Below are 17,540 nucleotides of genomic sequence, written 5' to 3' on the forward strand. Positions count from 1 at the left end.
TAGACAAGTGCATATTACCCCGATAAAAAACAGAGTGGAGTAAAGGATTAGCCCAAAAAGGGCTATCCTTACAAACGGTAGATGCACCTACCACCGGATCTACCTTAACCGCTTACAGTCATGCACCGTTATAGTAGGACGCGCGTAGGGTGTGGGTATATGGAGAGGGCTCACGGGCTGAGCCCTCTCCATAGCTGGTAAGTCTTTGCTGCATATTGTAGCAAAGATTTACCGGTAACCCCCGCAATCGGTGCTAGCATGGGCGCTGCCATCTTCGTGACGATCGGCGCTCCCCGTGACATCATCGGGGAGCGGCAATTCATCGCTGCGACAGACCCGGCTATCCAAAGACCCGAGGCTGTCTCTGTTCAACCCTTTCATTACAATGTGCGATAATAATTCAATATCACCCCCCTTTCCCTAGAACTGATATAAATATAAAAAAAACTGTAAAAAAAAAAAAATCAAACACAGGTATCACCGCATCTGAAAAATTCTCAATCTATCAAAATATAAAAACACTTTTTCACTGCGTTTAACCCCGTAACGGAAAATGGCGCCCAAAGTTGAAAATGGCATTTTTTTGCCATTTTGAAAAATATTAAAAATTCAATAAAAAGCGATCAAAAGGTCGTACAGTCCTAAAATGGAAGCATTGAAACCGCACAAAATGACACCACCCATAGCTCTGTACATAAAAGTATGAAAACGTTATTAGCGCCAGAAGATGGCAAAATAATTTTTTTTTTTTTCGCACAGGTGGTTTTAATTTTTTTAAATGTATGAAAACATTATAAAACCTATACAAATTTGGTATTCCCGTGATCACACCGACCCAAAGAATAAAGTAGACCTGTCATTTGGGGCGTACAGTGAAAGCCGTGAAATCCAAGCCCACAAGAAAACAGCGTAAATGCAATGTTTCACCATTTTCACTGCAGTTGGAGTTTTTTTCCGCTTCCCAGTACAAGTCATGGAATATTAAATACCACCACTATGAAGTGCAATTTGATACGCAGAAAATAACACAGCTCTGTACATGGAAAAATAAAAAAAGTTATAGATTTTTGAAGGTGGAGAGTGAAAAATGGAAAAACAAAAAAGGGCCATGTCGTTAAGGGGTTAATAGGTAGATCTGTGGTGGTAGGTTTCCTTTAAATGCTAGTCGGAACCTCCCGTGAAATCATCTGTGGGTGCTGGTCGGCACAATGACAGCTAGAGGCTCCCATAGGTGTTTAAGCTGTATATCTACAATTTACTGCAATACAGATGTATAAAAGATTAGACCCTAGACCTAAGATTAAGGTACCCAGAAACTTCCTGGTCCTGAAGTGCTTAATGTACAGGTGCAGCTTTCCGGGCTACTCAGCAGCAGGACGATAAGAGTACACAGAGGCTGCAGCAACACAATGCGCCGCTATCCGCAGTTCTACACGCTCACGTGCATCCCGGTAGCACGACCCGGAAGCTGTTAGCGGCAGCAGCAATACACTTCCGGGGCAATGTAAACTTTCTCGCACGTTGTAGCATGTAGTGTAGTACACGGTGCTGCAGCATGGCGACTGAGCCCTGGAATCGCGTCTGCATCCCCCGGCCGGCCATTCAGTGTCAGCTCACCGTGCCCCTCGGGGATAACACAGGTAATAGGTTGCCTGCTGTATAGAAATGTATGAAACCCCTCTGCTGGAGGACATGCCTCAGTGTGTAACGTAAAGACAAGTGCAGCCCTCTATGTTTTGGAATCAGCCATTGGCAGTGACCACATCAGTCATCTCACTCCAGCACTGCTGTCAGGAACTGATTTCCCCTATGTTAGGGAATGGTCCTGTCTTCATGTGCTTTGTATGTATGTGTATGCATGTATATTATTTATTCTCACACCACAATACACCTGTGGTCTATGACGTGCGCGCTCAGCCCTATTTTAAACCGCCACATCCTAGACTGCCTGGGACTATGACTGGAGAGTGAGAATCTGTGGGAAAAGGTTGGGAGGTCCTGACACTGATCATGAGGCAAACCCTGCCACAGCAGGAAGCAACAACTAGTTACCTCATTCAATTATGTTGGCACGTGTAATATATAAGTGGGTTTTAGGTGGCATTTTGGATGTTGTGTGTCTAAAATGTTCTCGTTCACTGACTTTCTCGAGTTCCATACACTCATGCATATGGACCAAATTTTGGGGCCCAATTCTACCGTTGAATTGAATAAGCTACTGGAATCACCAGAATACAGGCTGGTTCTCAGTATGGCTGCCTTCATTTGCTCAAGAACAAATATTATGTCTAGACTTGTGTAATGTTTATAATATTTCATTTTTTTTTTTTTAATCTATTCCAGAAAAATGTATGAAGACCCTTACACAAAACTGTTCTGATGTCCACTTGCTTTTGAAAAGCGAATCAATGAAAACAGAAATTGCGACTTTGGAATCCATGTTATATGTGTATCACCATAAGCTCTGCTATCATAAGCCTTATCTAGCCTTAAAACAGGTAGGTATTTCATACGATAAACTGGCTTATAAAGTGTTTTCTGAGTGTTTGGCATGTGTGTGAACTGATGGTGTGTTTGTAGTGGTGAGCAAGAACTTTTGACCCCATTATGGTCTCATTACACATATTGTCACTTTGTCAAGGTTACCGGATATAGCACTGACAGGACAAGTACCACCTGCGATTGGTGCCACCTATTGCTGCCTCACGCCTTTGCATATTACTTCATTGATGCAGTTCATGTTAGGCAAGTGGTACCTGATAGGGTCTGTATCACTAGTCTAGCTTTGTGTCCCCTTTTATGTATTCCTTGTACAGCAGCAGCTGAGCCACTGGTCACAGTGTAGAGAACTGTAGCACATGCTATTCACTTGAATGCAATGTAGGCAATTTAGAAGGGGATGTAACACTAAGCACTCTTTATTGGAGAAGGCCTGAATGTCGCATACAGTATGATTGTACAGCGATACCATTTCACTTTACAAATTAGGAACTTCTTTTGAAATGGGCTCTAAGCTGTTAAATTGCACATGGGTGTATATCTGGTCTTTACTAGTTCCAGATTGTATAAAGGTGCATACAGGCACCCACAGATATGCGGAGGGCTATACTGTCCTTCTGCATGCTCTACTTTTCATAGAGATTGTCATGTTTTCCATCTGTCATTGTACTACAGATATCTTATCTAGTTTTATTCTAGGGGAGATGGTGTAGTACAGATGTGTACTGTATTTTCTAATGCAGAGGTGTAGTACAGATTTTTATGTAATTGTTGTGCTGCCATGCATGTAGTGGGCTTATGAACCCTCACACAGGCTCTGTGGTATTTTCAGGCTACATCAGAGTTTGGACAGCCATGGAGTCATTCTATTGCATGCTGTAAAGCTGCATTGCTTGTAGAGTTGCCAGAAGGGCAGTTTGGAGTCTTATTATTTGCCAGAAACATAAGAGTTTATATACAATACATTTTTTAAGTTTATTAATCCCAAAAGGGAAATTTTGCTTTGAATTGTCCTTTGGCATCTGGATGTGCTTTTCTGATCACACTTCTACAGCCCTCTGTTCAACAATAAACAGACAACTGTCTAATTCACATCAACTCAATACAAGTTGCCTTTTTGATTCATTTCTCTAACTTATTGAGTAACATTCTGTTTCATTGAAACCATGCTTATACTATTTTTTTTTTTTTAGCAGAGGGGGATATTGATAATCATAAGGAATATACATAACTTTAATAATAATAATAATCTTTATTTATATAGCGCCATCAAATTCCGTAGCGCTTAAACTTTATACTTAAGATCTATTTAACCCCTCCCCAACATTAGACGTCACACTAGGTCATGGTCTGCAGTGACTTGCCGACATATGACATACTATTACATCCAGCTTGTGGCACCTGCTCCAGAACAAAGCCAGTACCAGAAGCTGCGCGGGTCAGCTGTACATTACAGCTGACACCCGCATTTTAACCCTTTATAACCGCGGCGTGTAAGGGGCTTGTGAAGTTGATAGATCCTCCCACATATATACAGTATCTCCACGTCCGTAACAATCTTGGACCTGCTCGGTAAATGCCATAACACCCCACACACAAAAAAAAAGTTGCCAAAAATATAAATTTTTTCCAAAATCCCTTGTAATAAGTGACAAAAAAAAGTTATGTGCGCCAAAAGGTACTACTGAAAAGAACTTCATACACCAAAAGAAATAGTATGTGGTCTAGGACGGGAGATCCTCCAGTTCTCCCCTATTACCGCATTCTATAAACCGTGTCCAATATAATGACCACACCAGCAGTTTAGCAGAATAAATTATTTTTACTTAAAAAAATTCCGCTTCATGCATTCTTTGTCTGTCCCATAGTTAATAGTTGCATGATAATTTGCACATATCCTATTTAGCTTGCGAAAATATTAACACCTTGGATCATACGAGTCTATTTTAGCCCTAATGTTTCATTGAAAATTTTTCAATCCGGCAGGATATATCAGGTTATAGCATAATGAACTAGGACTCACGTTTACTTGATCCTTAGGGCAGAGACTCTTAGGCGCCAAGCCACGATCTAGTGAGCACCCTGTTTGTTGTGACCTTTCGAGGGACACGCCCCCTTCCTCAGACATGGCAAGTTGTAGTAACCGGAACCTCTTGTGCATATATCTCACTACGTGTGAACAATGAAAAACATATCATAAGTAATATCTTATACACAGCTTAACTATACTTTAATATCGACTTTAGTGTATTCAGTATGTCTACTCACAAATAGGTATTAAAGTTACATTCTTCATTTAACCCTTTTGGGCTTTTTGTCTCCAACCTGCAAATCCAGTATACCTCTGTCTGTAGGAAGCGTTTCCTTGTTTGTTCCTTGTCATTCCCAAATACCTCTTCTAAGATCATCCATCTCAATTCTGATACTTGGTGTCTATGTTCTTTAAAATGTCGTGCTACTGTTGTTTCCCCATATTTTTTCTTTTCCAATTTTTCTTTAGGATTAGTTACTGTTATCTAACTCTCTTGTTTCCCATATGTTCTAATTGCAGACCTATGTTCGTTTAATCGAATTTTAATCGTCTCGAGGTTTGCCCTACGTACATTTTGCCACATGGGCATTTTAGTGCATAGATAACGTTTTTACTATTACATTAGTGCCAGCCCTTAATCTCTATATTTGTGCCGTACAGGGGATGTGATAATTTTCCCCCTTTAATAATAGAACTACAATTCTGGCATGACAAACATGCATAGGTCCCATTTTGTCTAGCTCGTAGGAACTGTTGTCTATTCTGTTTGTTCTTATTAATATCTGCTCGTATTAAACGATTGGCGAGTGATTTACCCTTTCTAAAGACAAACCTAGGTTTTTCCTTAAAAAGTTGTCCATATTGTGGATCATACTTTAACATATCCTAATGCTTAAGAATAGTATTTTTAATTAAATTAGAATGGTTATCGTACGTTGATACAAATAGATGCCATTTGTCATTTTTCCTCTGATTTAAACTTGATTGTCGAAGTTTTTGCCAGTCCTCCTGTGCTACCTGTTCCCTCACTCTGGCCATTTCTTTTCTACAGTAACCCTTTTCAACAAATTTTTCCACCATTTTTTTGCTATGTATCTCTTATTCTGTGTCATCATTACAGATGCGGCATGTCCTTAAAAATTGGCCCTTAGGGACCCCTCTAAAGGTAAAAGTAAAAACGTTATCTATGCACTAAAATGGCCATGCCGCAAAATGTACGTAGGGCAAACCTCGAGACGATTAAAATTCGATTAAACGAACATAGGTCTGCAATTAGAAGATATGGGAAACAAGAGAGTGAGATAACAGTAACTAATCCTAAAGAAAAATTGGAAAAGAAAAAATATGGGTAAACAACAGTAGCACAACATTTTAAAGAACATAGACACCAAGTATCAGAATTGAGATGGATGATCTTAGAAGAGGTATTTGGGAATGACAAGGAACAAACAAGGAAACGCCTCCTACAGAGAGAGGTCGTGGCTTGGCGTCTAATGCCCTAAGGATCAAGTAAACGTGAGTCCTAGTTCATTATGCTATAACCAGATATATCCTGCCGGTTTGAAAAATTTTCAATGAAACATTAGGACGAAAATAGACTCGTATGATCCAAGGTGTTAATATTTTCGCAAGCTAAATAGGATATGTGCAAATTATCATGCAACTATTAACTATGGGACAGACAAAAATGTTCTAACAAAGAATGCATGAAGCTGAATTTTTTAAGTAAAAATAATTTATTCTGCTAAACTGCTGGTGTGGTCATTATATTGGACACTGTTTATAGACCACTGAAAAGAACAACTGAACATGTAAAAAAAATAAGCCCTAAACCAGCGCTGTCAACCAAAACATATTAGTTATGTTTTCAGAAAGATGGTGATACGAAAACAACAAGAGATTTTCTCTATTCGTTTTTGTTCAGTAAAATTGTAAAAAATATGTGAAAAACTATATAAATTACATATCACCATAATCAGCTAAAGACCCATTAAAATGAAGTACATCTAATCTCGCACAAAATAAGCCCTCATATGTCTGTATTACCAAAATAAATATTTTATGGCCTTTACAAAGTGTCAATGCAAATCTCCTCTGAATGGCGCACCTTCCCTTCAATGCCCTGATGTGTGCCCATAAAGCAGGTTACCGCCACGTATGGGGTATTGTTATACTTGGGAGAAATTTGGTATCAATCTTTATGGACCGTTTTGGGATTTTAACCACTGATAATGTACATTTTTTGAAAATTCCTTCAATTTAGCCGAAATTTTAAATTGCAGCTGATTTTGTTTAAACCCCATGTAAAACAATTAAAAGGTTAACAAACTTTTTACATATGTTGAGGGGTGTAATTTCTGAATTTTTACTATAATTTAGGCATGTCAAAATGTCTTGAAATCTGAGACCGTCTCTCAAAAGTATGGTATTCATAAATAAACGCCAAAAATATCACCCAAATGTTTTCACTAGCATAAACTACAATATGTCACAAAAAACTATCTCGCCTGGATATGTTCCAAAGTTATAACCACTTACAGTGGCCTTGACAGGACGTTGATCGATGGGCATTTCTGTGAAAAAAGTGTTATTCCCTTTTATTTTTGATGTAGAATTTGCAAATTTATGTAATTCTACATTGTGCACTAAACAAATATCTCTAGACTAATGCAAGGCGGGGTAAGTGAGGAAGCGAATTAAAAAAAACAGCAGATGACGTTGGAGTGCCGGGTGTTTTTTTTGTTGTTTTTTTTTTTCCCCCATGTACTCGTTGACTTTCAATTTGGAGTTTCCCCCTTTTTTATGGTTGACATAGGAATAGGATCAGTGGATAACCCAAAACTTTGGATGTGCGTATAGACCATCAATGTGGCAGGGTTGTGTCGAAGTGCTTTCCGACGCATCTTCTTCCCATACAGGTGTATTGTGAACTCTGTAAAGTGTGTATGAACTAATATATCCACAATTGCATGATGAAAAGGCAAATGATCCCTTTTTTTTTTTTTTTTTTCTTCCCTCCTGCAGGTACAACAATGTTCAAGACGGATTAAAGCAATGCAACTAGAAGAATCCTTAAAAGAGATGATTGAATTATGTTCATTGTATGTTTTTTAAACGACTCCAAACTATAAAAGTATTTGAGGGTGTTGGCCAGGATTGGAGGAACGTGCACTATTCACAAAAAGTCAGGGATATTTGGCATGTTAGTGAATTTTCAGGATAAATCTAAAAAGCAATTTTAACCTTTGGAGGTCTTCTCTTAATGTGAACTCAAAACACTGAACAGGTCAATTCAAACGTTTAAGTACTTTTTGTCCAACTTACTATTCTATAAAAAGGAGCTTAAAAGGGTGTTCCCATTTCAGCAACTTAAGGTCATTGTTAGTATTATAAAAAGTTATACAATTTTCCAATATACCTTCTGTATCAATTGCTCATGGTTTTCTAGATCTCTGCTTGCTGTCATTTTATAGGAAGCTTCTAAGTTTACATTCATTCGATAGAAATCTGACCATGGTCACACAGGTGAATGTCTTGTCACAACGAGTAATAAGAGATGTGGGTTATAATGAGCCGTGCACCTGTGTGACCATGGTCCGTTTCTGTCCACTGGAAGTAGACATAGAAGCTTTCTATATAATGACAGCAAGCAGAGATCTAGAAAACCATGAAGAATTCATACAGAAAGTATATTGGAAAGTTGTATAACTTGTCATACAAACAATAAAATTACTTTGCTGTAATGGGAATACCAATTTAATGACAAAATTGTCAACGTGTTTTAAATTATAAATGGCCTAATAATTTCCTGGTTCATAAAGGATTTCTACTTACACAGTCCTTCTCATCATGCTGTTCACATTTTGACATGATGAGATCAGGAAGCCTTTGTGCTGAACGAGGGCCACAGTGTTGCTCACTGGTGAAAGTCGCTTCATGGTGAGCTCAAATGATGATTGCCATTGATGTTGGAGACGCATCAGCCCCTGGTGTCGTCTCTGGAGGTGTTACAGTGAAGGCGAGTTTGTCTTGTTAGTATGGAAATGAGAAGGCCACGTGACAAGTTATTGAGACATTTACATTTCTTGTAGAGGTTTCCGAACTTACCTCTTTACTTAAATGCCCTATTTCCATGATATAACAAACTCTTCACATGTTTCCATAGATTTCTCATGCAGAAAATATCCTTAACTTTTTGTGAGTGGTTGAAAGGCAGTAGTACGCTGCCGTGGTTGGTTTGTAAACCTGTTTTATGGACCGACCACATTGCTGGGGAACTAGACTCCTTGTATGATAATGCTACATCACACGAGGAGTACCTGCAATACAGGAGCAAAACTGTTCAAGTTTCTACTGGGGAAGAAGGGACTCCTTGTAATATATAATGCTGTGATACAAGGAGTCCTGTTGCATGACGCAGAACGCTGCACTGCCCTTTCCGGTTTCAACAACTCTGCACCTCTAAACGATTTATGTGTGGTATTGAGAGACCCTATTGACTTCAGCTAAGATATAACATCGGTCACAACCAATTATCAGATGTGGTACAGTTTCTGACAGTAAACTGTTAAATGTTCTGTATGTAAATTCTGGACAACTCCTTCAGTTATTTGGAAGAAAATGCCATTATATTCTCATCTTATTTGGGCTTGATAGTTTGCTAAAAAATTTGGTCCCATAACATTTTGTTGGAACTTATTTATATATTAAACATATTTATTTTTTATATTAGATTTGACCTTTAAATTCAATATGTTTAGGGAACCGCAACTTGAAGGTCCACAGTATTGCGCTGTCCCAAGTCAGCCTATTTTGGAGCTGGTGTCCATGAAAATTCTGGGTGCCTGCAAGTTACTGGTCCGTTGCATGGATTGCTGCTCTAAGGCCTTTCAGTATCCTTTTTTCATTACTTTGTTCTGATGTGATAATTGCTCCAGTTTCAAGTAGTATGTTACATGTTGCACAAGGAGTTCAGTTGCTTATAAAATGTTCATATCCTTAGTATTTCCTCTTATTTTATAACATTGTCACTGTGGATTACATTTTTTTCACATCAGCAAATGGTAATCAGTTACTTAGTTTTGTGCTTCATGCTGTTTACACAGTTGTACATGAAAATATGGAGAAATAAGAAAGAATAAGGCATGCTGTCTTCACCTTTAGGGACCCTAATCTATAGGGAGAAGCAGGATGCCTGCTGCAGGAAGCATAGGTTTTATACTGAGGTGACTGCTTGGTCAGTTGTTTACATGGATATAAATGTAGAGTGCTTTCCAACAACTATGGGCCATCACTGCGAGGTGGTACACCTTTGTAGATGGTGCAGATCTTATATTATGAAGCTGACACACCAAAGAGAAGAGATGCTTGTGGCCTTCATGGCCTGATAGTAACAATTACTGCATAAAAATTGGTGCCTAAAATTATCTAGGAAGCTTGTGCACAGACAGGGCAAGATGCCACACAAGTAAGGCTGGATTCACACCTTGTTTTTTTTATAATGCCTTGTGAGGACATGTTGGATAGATTCCCGACATGTCCTTACAACATTTGGGATACGTCACCCGTTGGCGACGACTCCTCCCTTCTAAATGCGGTAGGACGAGTGATTAATAGAAAATAGAAATGTAAGAAAATAGAAATACCTTATAAACCAACCCAACACTGTATACGTATTGAACTAATAATACATTTATTAAAACAAGTTACTTTTGTAACGACAACAGACATTATAGACACTTGTGGGACAGGTATAAAAATATAAAAGATTTATTATATTTTCTATATGCACTTTATTTTTGTCCAAATCTCATATGCAGTACAGACAAAGATGCTTAAATGGTTGCAAAAAAGATGGCTGCATAGTAAAAAAAAAAATCTATGAAAATGGTAAATATTGCGAATGTTTCTTCTAAATATTTACATCTAATACAGCTGGAATAATGTGGTGTGTACAATGCCATTCCTTTTTAGAACTGTCCTGCAACAGAATCTCTAACGGCGTGCATCTGTGGCGTTCAACTCTCCACTATTCCTAGCAATAGAATACATTGGTCGTGATGGACTCGTGTCTGAGAGCTTTGCACATGCACTGTATAGCTTTGTCAATCCTCTGGGATTGGTGAATAACACCGTACACTCCATCAAACTACAGATACCAGCGGACCGACAGCTACAGCCATACAACGTATGTGCAAAGATCTCAGCCTAACGTTAAGCATCTCTGTCTGCATTGCATATTAGATTTGGACAGGAATGAACTGAATATAGAAAATATATGACAATATTTTATATTTTTATACCTACTTGTGTAGGCACCACAAATGTCTATACATTCAATTTTTTTAATACTTTTATGCCTTGTTACATTTATTAAAACAAGTTACTTTAGTAGTATTAGTTCACTTCATATACAGGCTTGAGCTGGTTTATAAGGTATTTGTTGTTGCAAAAATTTCTGTTATCTACTTATGATACCAGGGTTTGTGTTTGACACCAAACTTCCTTTCCATTTTATAGTAGGTGTAACATTGCTACAGTTCTAATAGCAACCAGTGATTGGCTGCTGCCAATGTTAGGGGTGTTAGTGTGAACCCAGCCTAAGAGAATTGTGCGAAGAAAACCTAGTCTTAACTAAACATTAAAGCTCTACCAGATCCTAAGCTATACTGACTGGGGTCACAGGCCTTCACTGATCCCTTAAGTACAAGCCATATTACTACCAATGTTTTGGATGTTGCAGGCCTGTGGGTACAACATCCAGATGGGGGAGGTACATTCTTGTATTTTGGGTGTGTTTCCATGTAGAAGTTGTTCAGCAGCTGTGGAAGTTTTGTGAAAACCATGCAAATTTAGAGTTCAGTGCATGTTATAATTTTTGGGAGGATCTGTTCTGGAGGATTGTTGTCTTGGGCACTAAATGAAGACAATAATTCAGTTTGAAGAATTTAAGGTGGAGGGAATTGTGTCCTGCACAGAACCCTGATCTACACCTCAAAGGAATTCATTGGGGTTGTTGATTACGAGGTTGACCTCATTTGACAAAACCTGGTTGGTCGACTTTTGGTAGGTCTGTTTTAACTTCAAACATGACCACAGGTGTTAAAAGGGGTCTCCGTATGGTGTAACAAATTTACAGCCAGAATCAAGACCTAATCATCTTTGATATAAAGAGTTGGATTTACCAAAAAAGGGGAAGCATATTCGCTGTGTACCAGTGTGTATTTGAACTAGTTCATGTGTCACTGTGGCCCAATTTTCTTGCAAGTGGTATCAAAAATGATCTGTGAATTGCGTTGTTTGCTCCGTTATTTTCCTTTATTATCATAAACAGTTTGTGTTTACAGCATCTGCTCTTGAAAGAATACATTGTCTTGAACGTTGTCCTGCTAGGATTGTTGAGCCGCTTAAGGTCTGTATAAATCACTGTAAAATTTCTAGTAAGTGTGTTGTCCCATATTATTGCTCTGGCTATTCCAAGTATGGCGTGTTAAAGGGGTTTTCCAGGATACTAAAAACAGGGGTACTAGAAAGCACATTTCATTTCCTACCAGAGAGTGCTGGGGCAATATTAGGTGACTGTATTTAGTATTGTATCTAATTCCATATTCTATTATCATGATGACTCTACTCCATCAGCAGCATGCAAATTGTCTGTATGGAAGGCATGGGGCTGTTTATAATTTTTTAATTTATTTTTTTAATTGTATTTTAGGGTTATGTGCAGGGGACTTTTAAAACGCCTCGCAGCCTTATATAGCACACACATCGCTCTGCAGAAAGAGGTGTCAGACCTTCATAAGACACCCTACTTTAAAGACTTTGTATTCCCCACTACCATTGAAGAGCATATAGGTCCCATTTTTAAGGATTTATTTGCTGATACACTGAAAAACCTTATTTCCAAAAAACACTATGGACAGTTTCTGAGCAAAATATTTGACACCAGCACCCAGGTTGAAGAGGATAAAATAAGTGATGAAATCAGAGATGCAGTAATAGAAGATACAAAAGGGACAGCTGGTGATATGGGACAGCCAATACAAATGCAAAGATTCAAAAGAGGTGAGAAAAATGCTGTTTTAATTTACTTGACTTGATGCTTTACTTATAGTGGCAAAAGAAAGACAAAAGGTCGCGGCACTCACCCAACGAATCTTCTTTATTCAAAACGATGCATAGGACCGGGTGGTGTAGCACAGAGAAACCTACGGCTAGACGAAGCGCAGGAGTGCGCGAAACGACCCGTCGACGAAGTTTTCTCTGTGCTACACCACCCTGTCCTATGCATCGTTTTGAATAAAGAAGATTCGTTGGGTGAGTGCCGTGACTTTTTGTCTGTCTTTTGCCTGTATGAAATATCTACCTGCCGTTTGCCGGCTGAGCACAACCCATGTAAATCATACACACCCGGCCTGCATCACGGTATCCTTGCCATAGATCATCTTCTACTTTTAGTCTGGCGGCTTGTATGCTGCCTGAGACTTTCCTGTGGTTGTAAAGGCTTTACTCATAGTGTTCACACAGTCCTATGTGCAGGCAGCAATTTGATATAGTTATAAAACATTTTCTGTACCTTGTATTCTGTTCACTTTGGGCATACCGCGTCTGATTGCACCCTAAAGTGTGCTGGAGAGGAGGTGGCGGTGACCCCTCCCCGCTCCAGAAGAAACCGCAGCGCACAGCTTGGAAAAGATGGTGCATGCTTTATCTTTTCCCGGTGTACGGCGCGAAGCATGTACGTCCCCCCAGACGGCCGTCTGAATGAACACTTATTCTGGTTCTACATTAGAATGATTTTACCATACACTAGTAATTGTAGGAGTACACTGATGCGAGAGTACATTCATTGAGTGCATCACTACCGTATTTCTATTGTTGATCTTTACATTTGTTTTTCTGTACAGGTAAGCTGGATACATTTGATGTTAAATCATTATTTCTGCCAGTTAAAGCAAGTGTGCAAAACGTAAGTTGAAATAAAGCTCATATATGTAGATTTTTGATTCTGGTAAAGCCAGAATATACACCTTTCTGTTACTTTTGGAAGTTTTATAATTGGCCAAGGCTGCCACCTTTTTAAAACCAAAATCTAATGAGATCTAGCCTAACATATATATGTGAGCTGCAATACCAGGTACAGCCACTGATAAATGTATGGGGCAGTGTGTCAAAGGATTTTGTGTGTCTGTGGTCTAGAGGAGGGCACCTCCTCAAAAATGGTCAATAATTCCAGGGTGCACATATTTCATTTGTACAGAGAATGTTATGGATGGCAACAGGACTGTAAAAAAACATTTATGTTCCAGGAGTGTAGCTGGACTTGGTGCATTGGGTTTATGGTTTTTTTTTTTCATAAAAGTTTTGCCCTGTGTTATCCTATATAGAAATGTGTAAAAATTTTTTTTTTTTTTTTTTGCAGGGTTTTCATTGTCAAAAAAAATCCAGAAAGCCAAACAAAAAGCTTGGACTGTCAAAATGCAGAATCAAAAAGGAATGTGTAAGGCAGTTAATGCCAAAAATTCAGGAAGCAGAGGATTTTAAAACTCTTTCCGAACATCTGCTTTATGCAGTAAAATGGTGTAAAGACAACAGACTGAAAACAGAAGCTGTGTTCTTCAAGAGTAGATATCTGCGATGCAACAGACTGCACCATGCTGAAGCCTTAGGATACAGGTTTGTGTGGGACTCTATTATATGCTTTTAATATAGGCTGCTCTGTCATGTGATCCCCAGGCTGACCACCAGCTCGCAGCTAGCCCTCCTACGTTCTGGCTCTTTTGAGGACGTCCTGTTAACAGGATTACATTATACCAGATCAGACCTGTTCTAGCAGCGACATAGATGCATAATTGGGCGACATTACTCCACAGAATAATTGCCGAGCGCAAAAGTAGGCTTGACAGTTATTCCCTGTAGTGCACGGGCTGAGCGGTCCGGCGCACATGGTCATTGTGTACCAGAAGTTACTGCTGGCATTGCGCAGCCATATCCTCCTCACTATGTGATGGTCTCCCTGTGTCCACACTGCATCATGCTCATAGCTGTATCCTGCACATAAAGGACCTGGGATGATGTCCTCAGCAGCAAGATTTGAACATACATTTATATTTCTGGATTGTAACTGGACTTGGTGCACTGGTGAGACAGATCTCTTTACAGAACACATCACATTTTCTGAGCCTCTGCTGTAGCAGGGTCTGTTTCAGTACTACAGTGGTTAGAGACTTTGATGTGCTCACTGAAGAGGTCTCACAAGTGTGCAACATGTCTATCTACAATCATGGAATATAAATGATTTTTTTCACAGTCCTGCTGCTACAGTGCTGCTGTATTGTTACACAATCTGCTACAGAGGACTGCTCTATAACACCATCTGCAGCACTGCATGGTCAAAAACGATGATTGATTTACTTAAAACTGTTAATAGAAATACATTTTTCGTATGCATCAGACACTCGCTGGTTTCTGTCCTTGCTGAACTTCTTTTCTCTTCACTTTTCTTTTAAAGTTTAACAAAGAAGCTGCAGTTATGGAAAAAGTCCATGGGTCATAGTTTGCATCAGCAGAATCTGAAAAAAGCTTCTCTGAAGAGAAGTTTAAGAAAAGGAAGATTTCGGAGAACTTGGACATTTACGGTCACCCCCTCACAAAGGCGCAGAGGAGTTAAGAGGAAGGATTTGGATAGATCTCAGCAGTCTGCAGATTTCTCTCCCAATAAGAAGGTGCTGTCTTCTTCTGCCACCAATGCTACTTTGAGCCCCTTGACACCCAAGTGCCAGGAGTCCAGCTCTAAAGGAACAGAACGATGTCTTACCGGCACAGATGACATAGATGATATATTCTCATCTTTTGGCTTCTAGCAGACTTTTCTGTGTGGAAGATGGGATGAATTGTTGTCCTAAGCAATAAATTACTGATTCTTGGCAGGGTTTATTTAACAAATGAAATAACTTGTGCCTGTCTTTATTTGCTCAACATGGCTCCTTTGAAATTTTTTTTTTATGAGTAATATTGGTATTAAACAAGTTTCTAATGTAGCTATAATAACTCTCACGCACTGCTCACCCCTCTTCTCCATACCCTGTTAACCCTAAAATTAAATCCCATCCCCAAAAAAGACCTCGATCTAAGACCTCCACTGAAAATAAGACATAGCGGCATTGAATGCCACAGCTACCGATCTTTTAGATACTGAAATAGGTTGTGACAAGTTGTTGTGAAGAATTAATGGAATAAAATCTCTGACTGTACATACTGACTGATACAAGCAGCTACCTGGACAAGAAGGGCTCATTTAAAGGGGTATTCCCACGAAAACAAGTCTCAGGATAACAAAATAACACATTCTCTAATTCACTGTTATCACCAAAAATACAGCATTTCACAGATAGAAGTTCAATCTGTCTCTATCAGTCATGGGGTACGCAATTTCACTTGCCCCTAGACATGACCCTATAACCTCTGACTTTAGGGTTGGGCTGCCATCTTGAATTTCTGTGCGACAGCCGCAAAGCTGAGATCTGTATCTTTCTGCTCTGTGTACTGTAGCCACGCACCCTACAGTGCCTGCACAGAGTTCAGATACTCACTGGTGGAGATTTATTAATCTGTCCACGACAGAATTCTGTTGTAGTTTGCACTAAAAAACTGTCTGCACCACATTTATAAAGGGCTTTAGACAGTTTTCTGTCTGTTTGGCCTAAGAAAAGATTGTAATAGAAATGGAGTCACAAGAAATTCAGCATAATTTGGAGTTTGGATGTTGGAGAAGTTAGTGATTTTTTTTTTTTTTTTTTTTCTTCTTCATGGTTAAATAAGACCTTCCCAAAAAATGAGCCCTTATGCCTATTTAACCCCTTAACGCTCTGTGCCGTAGCTCTGCAAAAGTGCCATATATTGCAATACAGAAGTATTGCAGTATATGGTAGGAGCGACCATATGCCCAAATATCCGAAATGCGACTATTACACCTTTTTACATCACAAAAAAATGGAATAAAAAATTATCAAAATGTTGCACAGACCTCAATTGGTAGCAATGTAAAGGTCAGCTCATTTCGCAAAAAATGACACCTCACACAGCTCCGTGCGCCAAAGTATGAAAAAGTTATTAGCTTCAGAAGATGGCAAAAAATGTTTTTTCTTTTTTGTACACATTCGTTTAATTTTTGAAAATGTATTAAAACACAATAAAACCTATATAAATTTGGTATCACCGCAATCACACCAAACCAAAGAATAAAGCTGAGGTGTTATTTTGAGTGCACAGTCAGTCGTAAAAACTGAGCCCACAAGAATGTGACTTTTTTTTTTTTTTTTAATTTTTCCACATTTGGAATTTTTTTCAGCTTCGCAGTACATGGCATGTTAACATAAATAACAGTCTATCCGTCCCCACAACAGCCTAGTGGTAACTCAAATAACAGAGAAGTACACTCACCGGCCACTTTATTAGGTACACCTGTCCAACTGCTCGTTAACACTTAATTTCTAATCAGCCAATCACATGGTGGCAACTCAGTGCATTTAGGCATGTAGACATGGTCAAGACAATCTCCTGCAGTTCGAGCATCAGTATGGGGAAGAAAGGTGATTTGAGTGCCTTTGAATGTGGCATGGTTGTTGGTGCCAGAAGGGCTGGTCTGAGTATTTCAGAAACTGCTGATCTACTGGGATTTTCACGCACAACCATCTCTAGGGTTTACAGAGAATGGTCCGAAAAAGAAAAAACATCCAGTGAGCGGCAGTTCTGTGGGCGGAAATGCCTTGTTGATGCCAGAGGTCAGAGGAGAATGGGCAGACTGGTTGAGGTGATAGAAAGGCAACAGTGATTCAAATCGCCACCTGTTACAGCCAAGGTAGGCAGAAGAGCATCTCTGAACGCACAGTACGTCGAACTTTGAGGCAGATGGGCTACAGCAGCAGAAGACCACACCGGGTGCCACTCCTTTCAGCTAAGAACAGGAAACTGAGGCTACAATTTGCAGAAGCTCATCGAAATTGGACAG

General features: G+C 39.3%; 1 protein-coding gene across 1 annotated transcript; it reads left to right on the plus strand.

The window, feature by feature from the left end:
- Positions 1 to 1,340: 1,340 nt before the first annotated feature.
- NEPRO (nucleolus and neural progenitor protein) lies at positions 1,341 to 15,483 on the plus strand. Its single transcript, XM_072135536.1, has 9 exons — positions 1,341 to 1,640; positions 2,344 to 2,498; positions 7,556 to 7,632; positions 9,292 to 9,423; positions 11,865 to 11,942; positions 12,246 to 12,595; positions 13,438 to 13,499; positions 13,953 to 14,206; positions 15,042 to 15,483. The coding sequence occupies exons 1-9, from the start codon at positions 1,556 to 1,558 to the stop codon at positions 15,391 to 15,393; spliced, it is 1,545 nt and encodes a 514-aa protein (XP_071991637.1). The 5' UTR covers positions 1,341 to 1,555; the 3' UTR covers positions 15,394 to 15,483.
- The last annotated feature ends 2,057 nt before the right edge of the window (positions 15,484 to 17,540 follow it).

Source organism: Engystomops pustulosus, chromosome 2 (genome assembly GCF_040894005.1).
Source record: "Engystomops pustulosus chromosome 2, aEngPut4.maternal, whole genome shotgun sequence".
Classification (NCBI taxonomy): domain Eukaryota; kingdom Metazoa; phylum Chordata; class Amphibia; order Anura; family Leptodactylidae; genus Engystomops; species Engystomops pustulosus.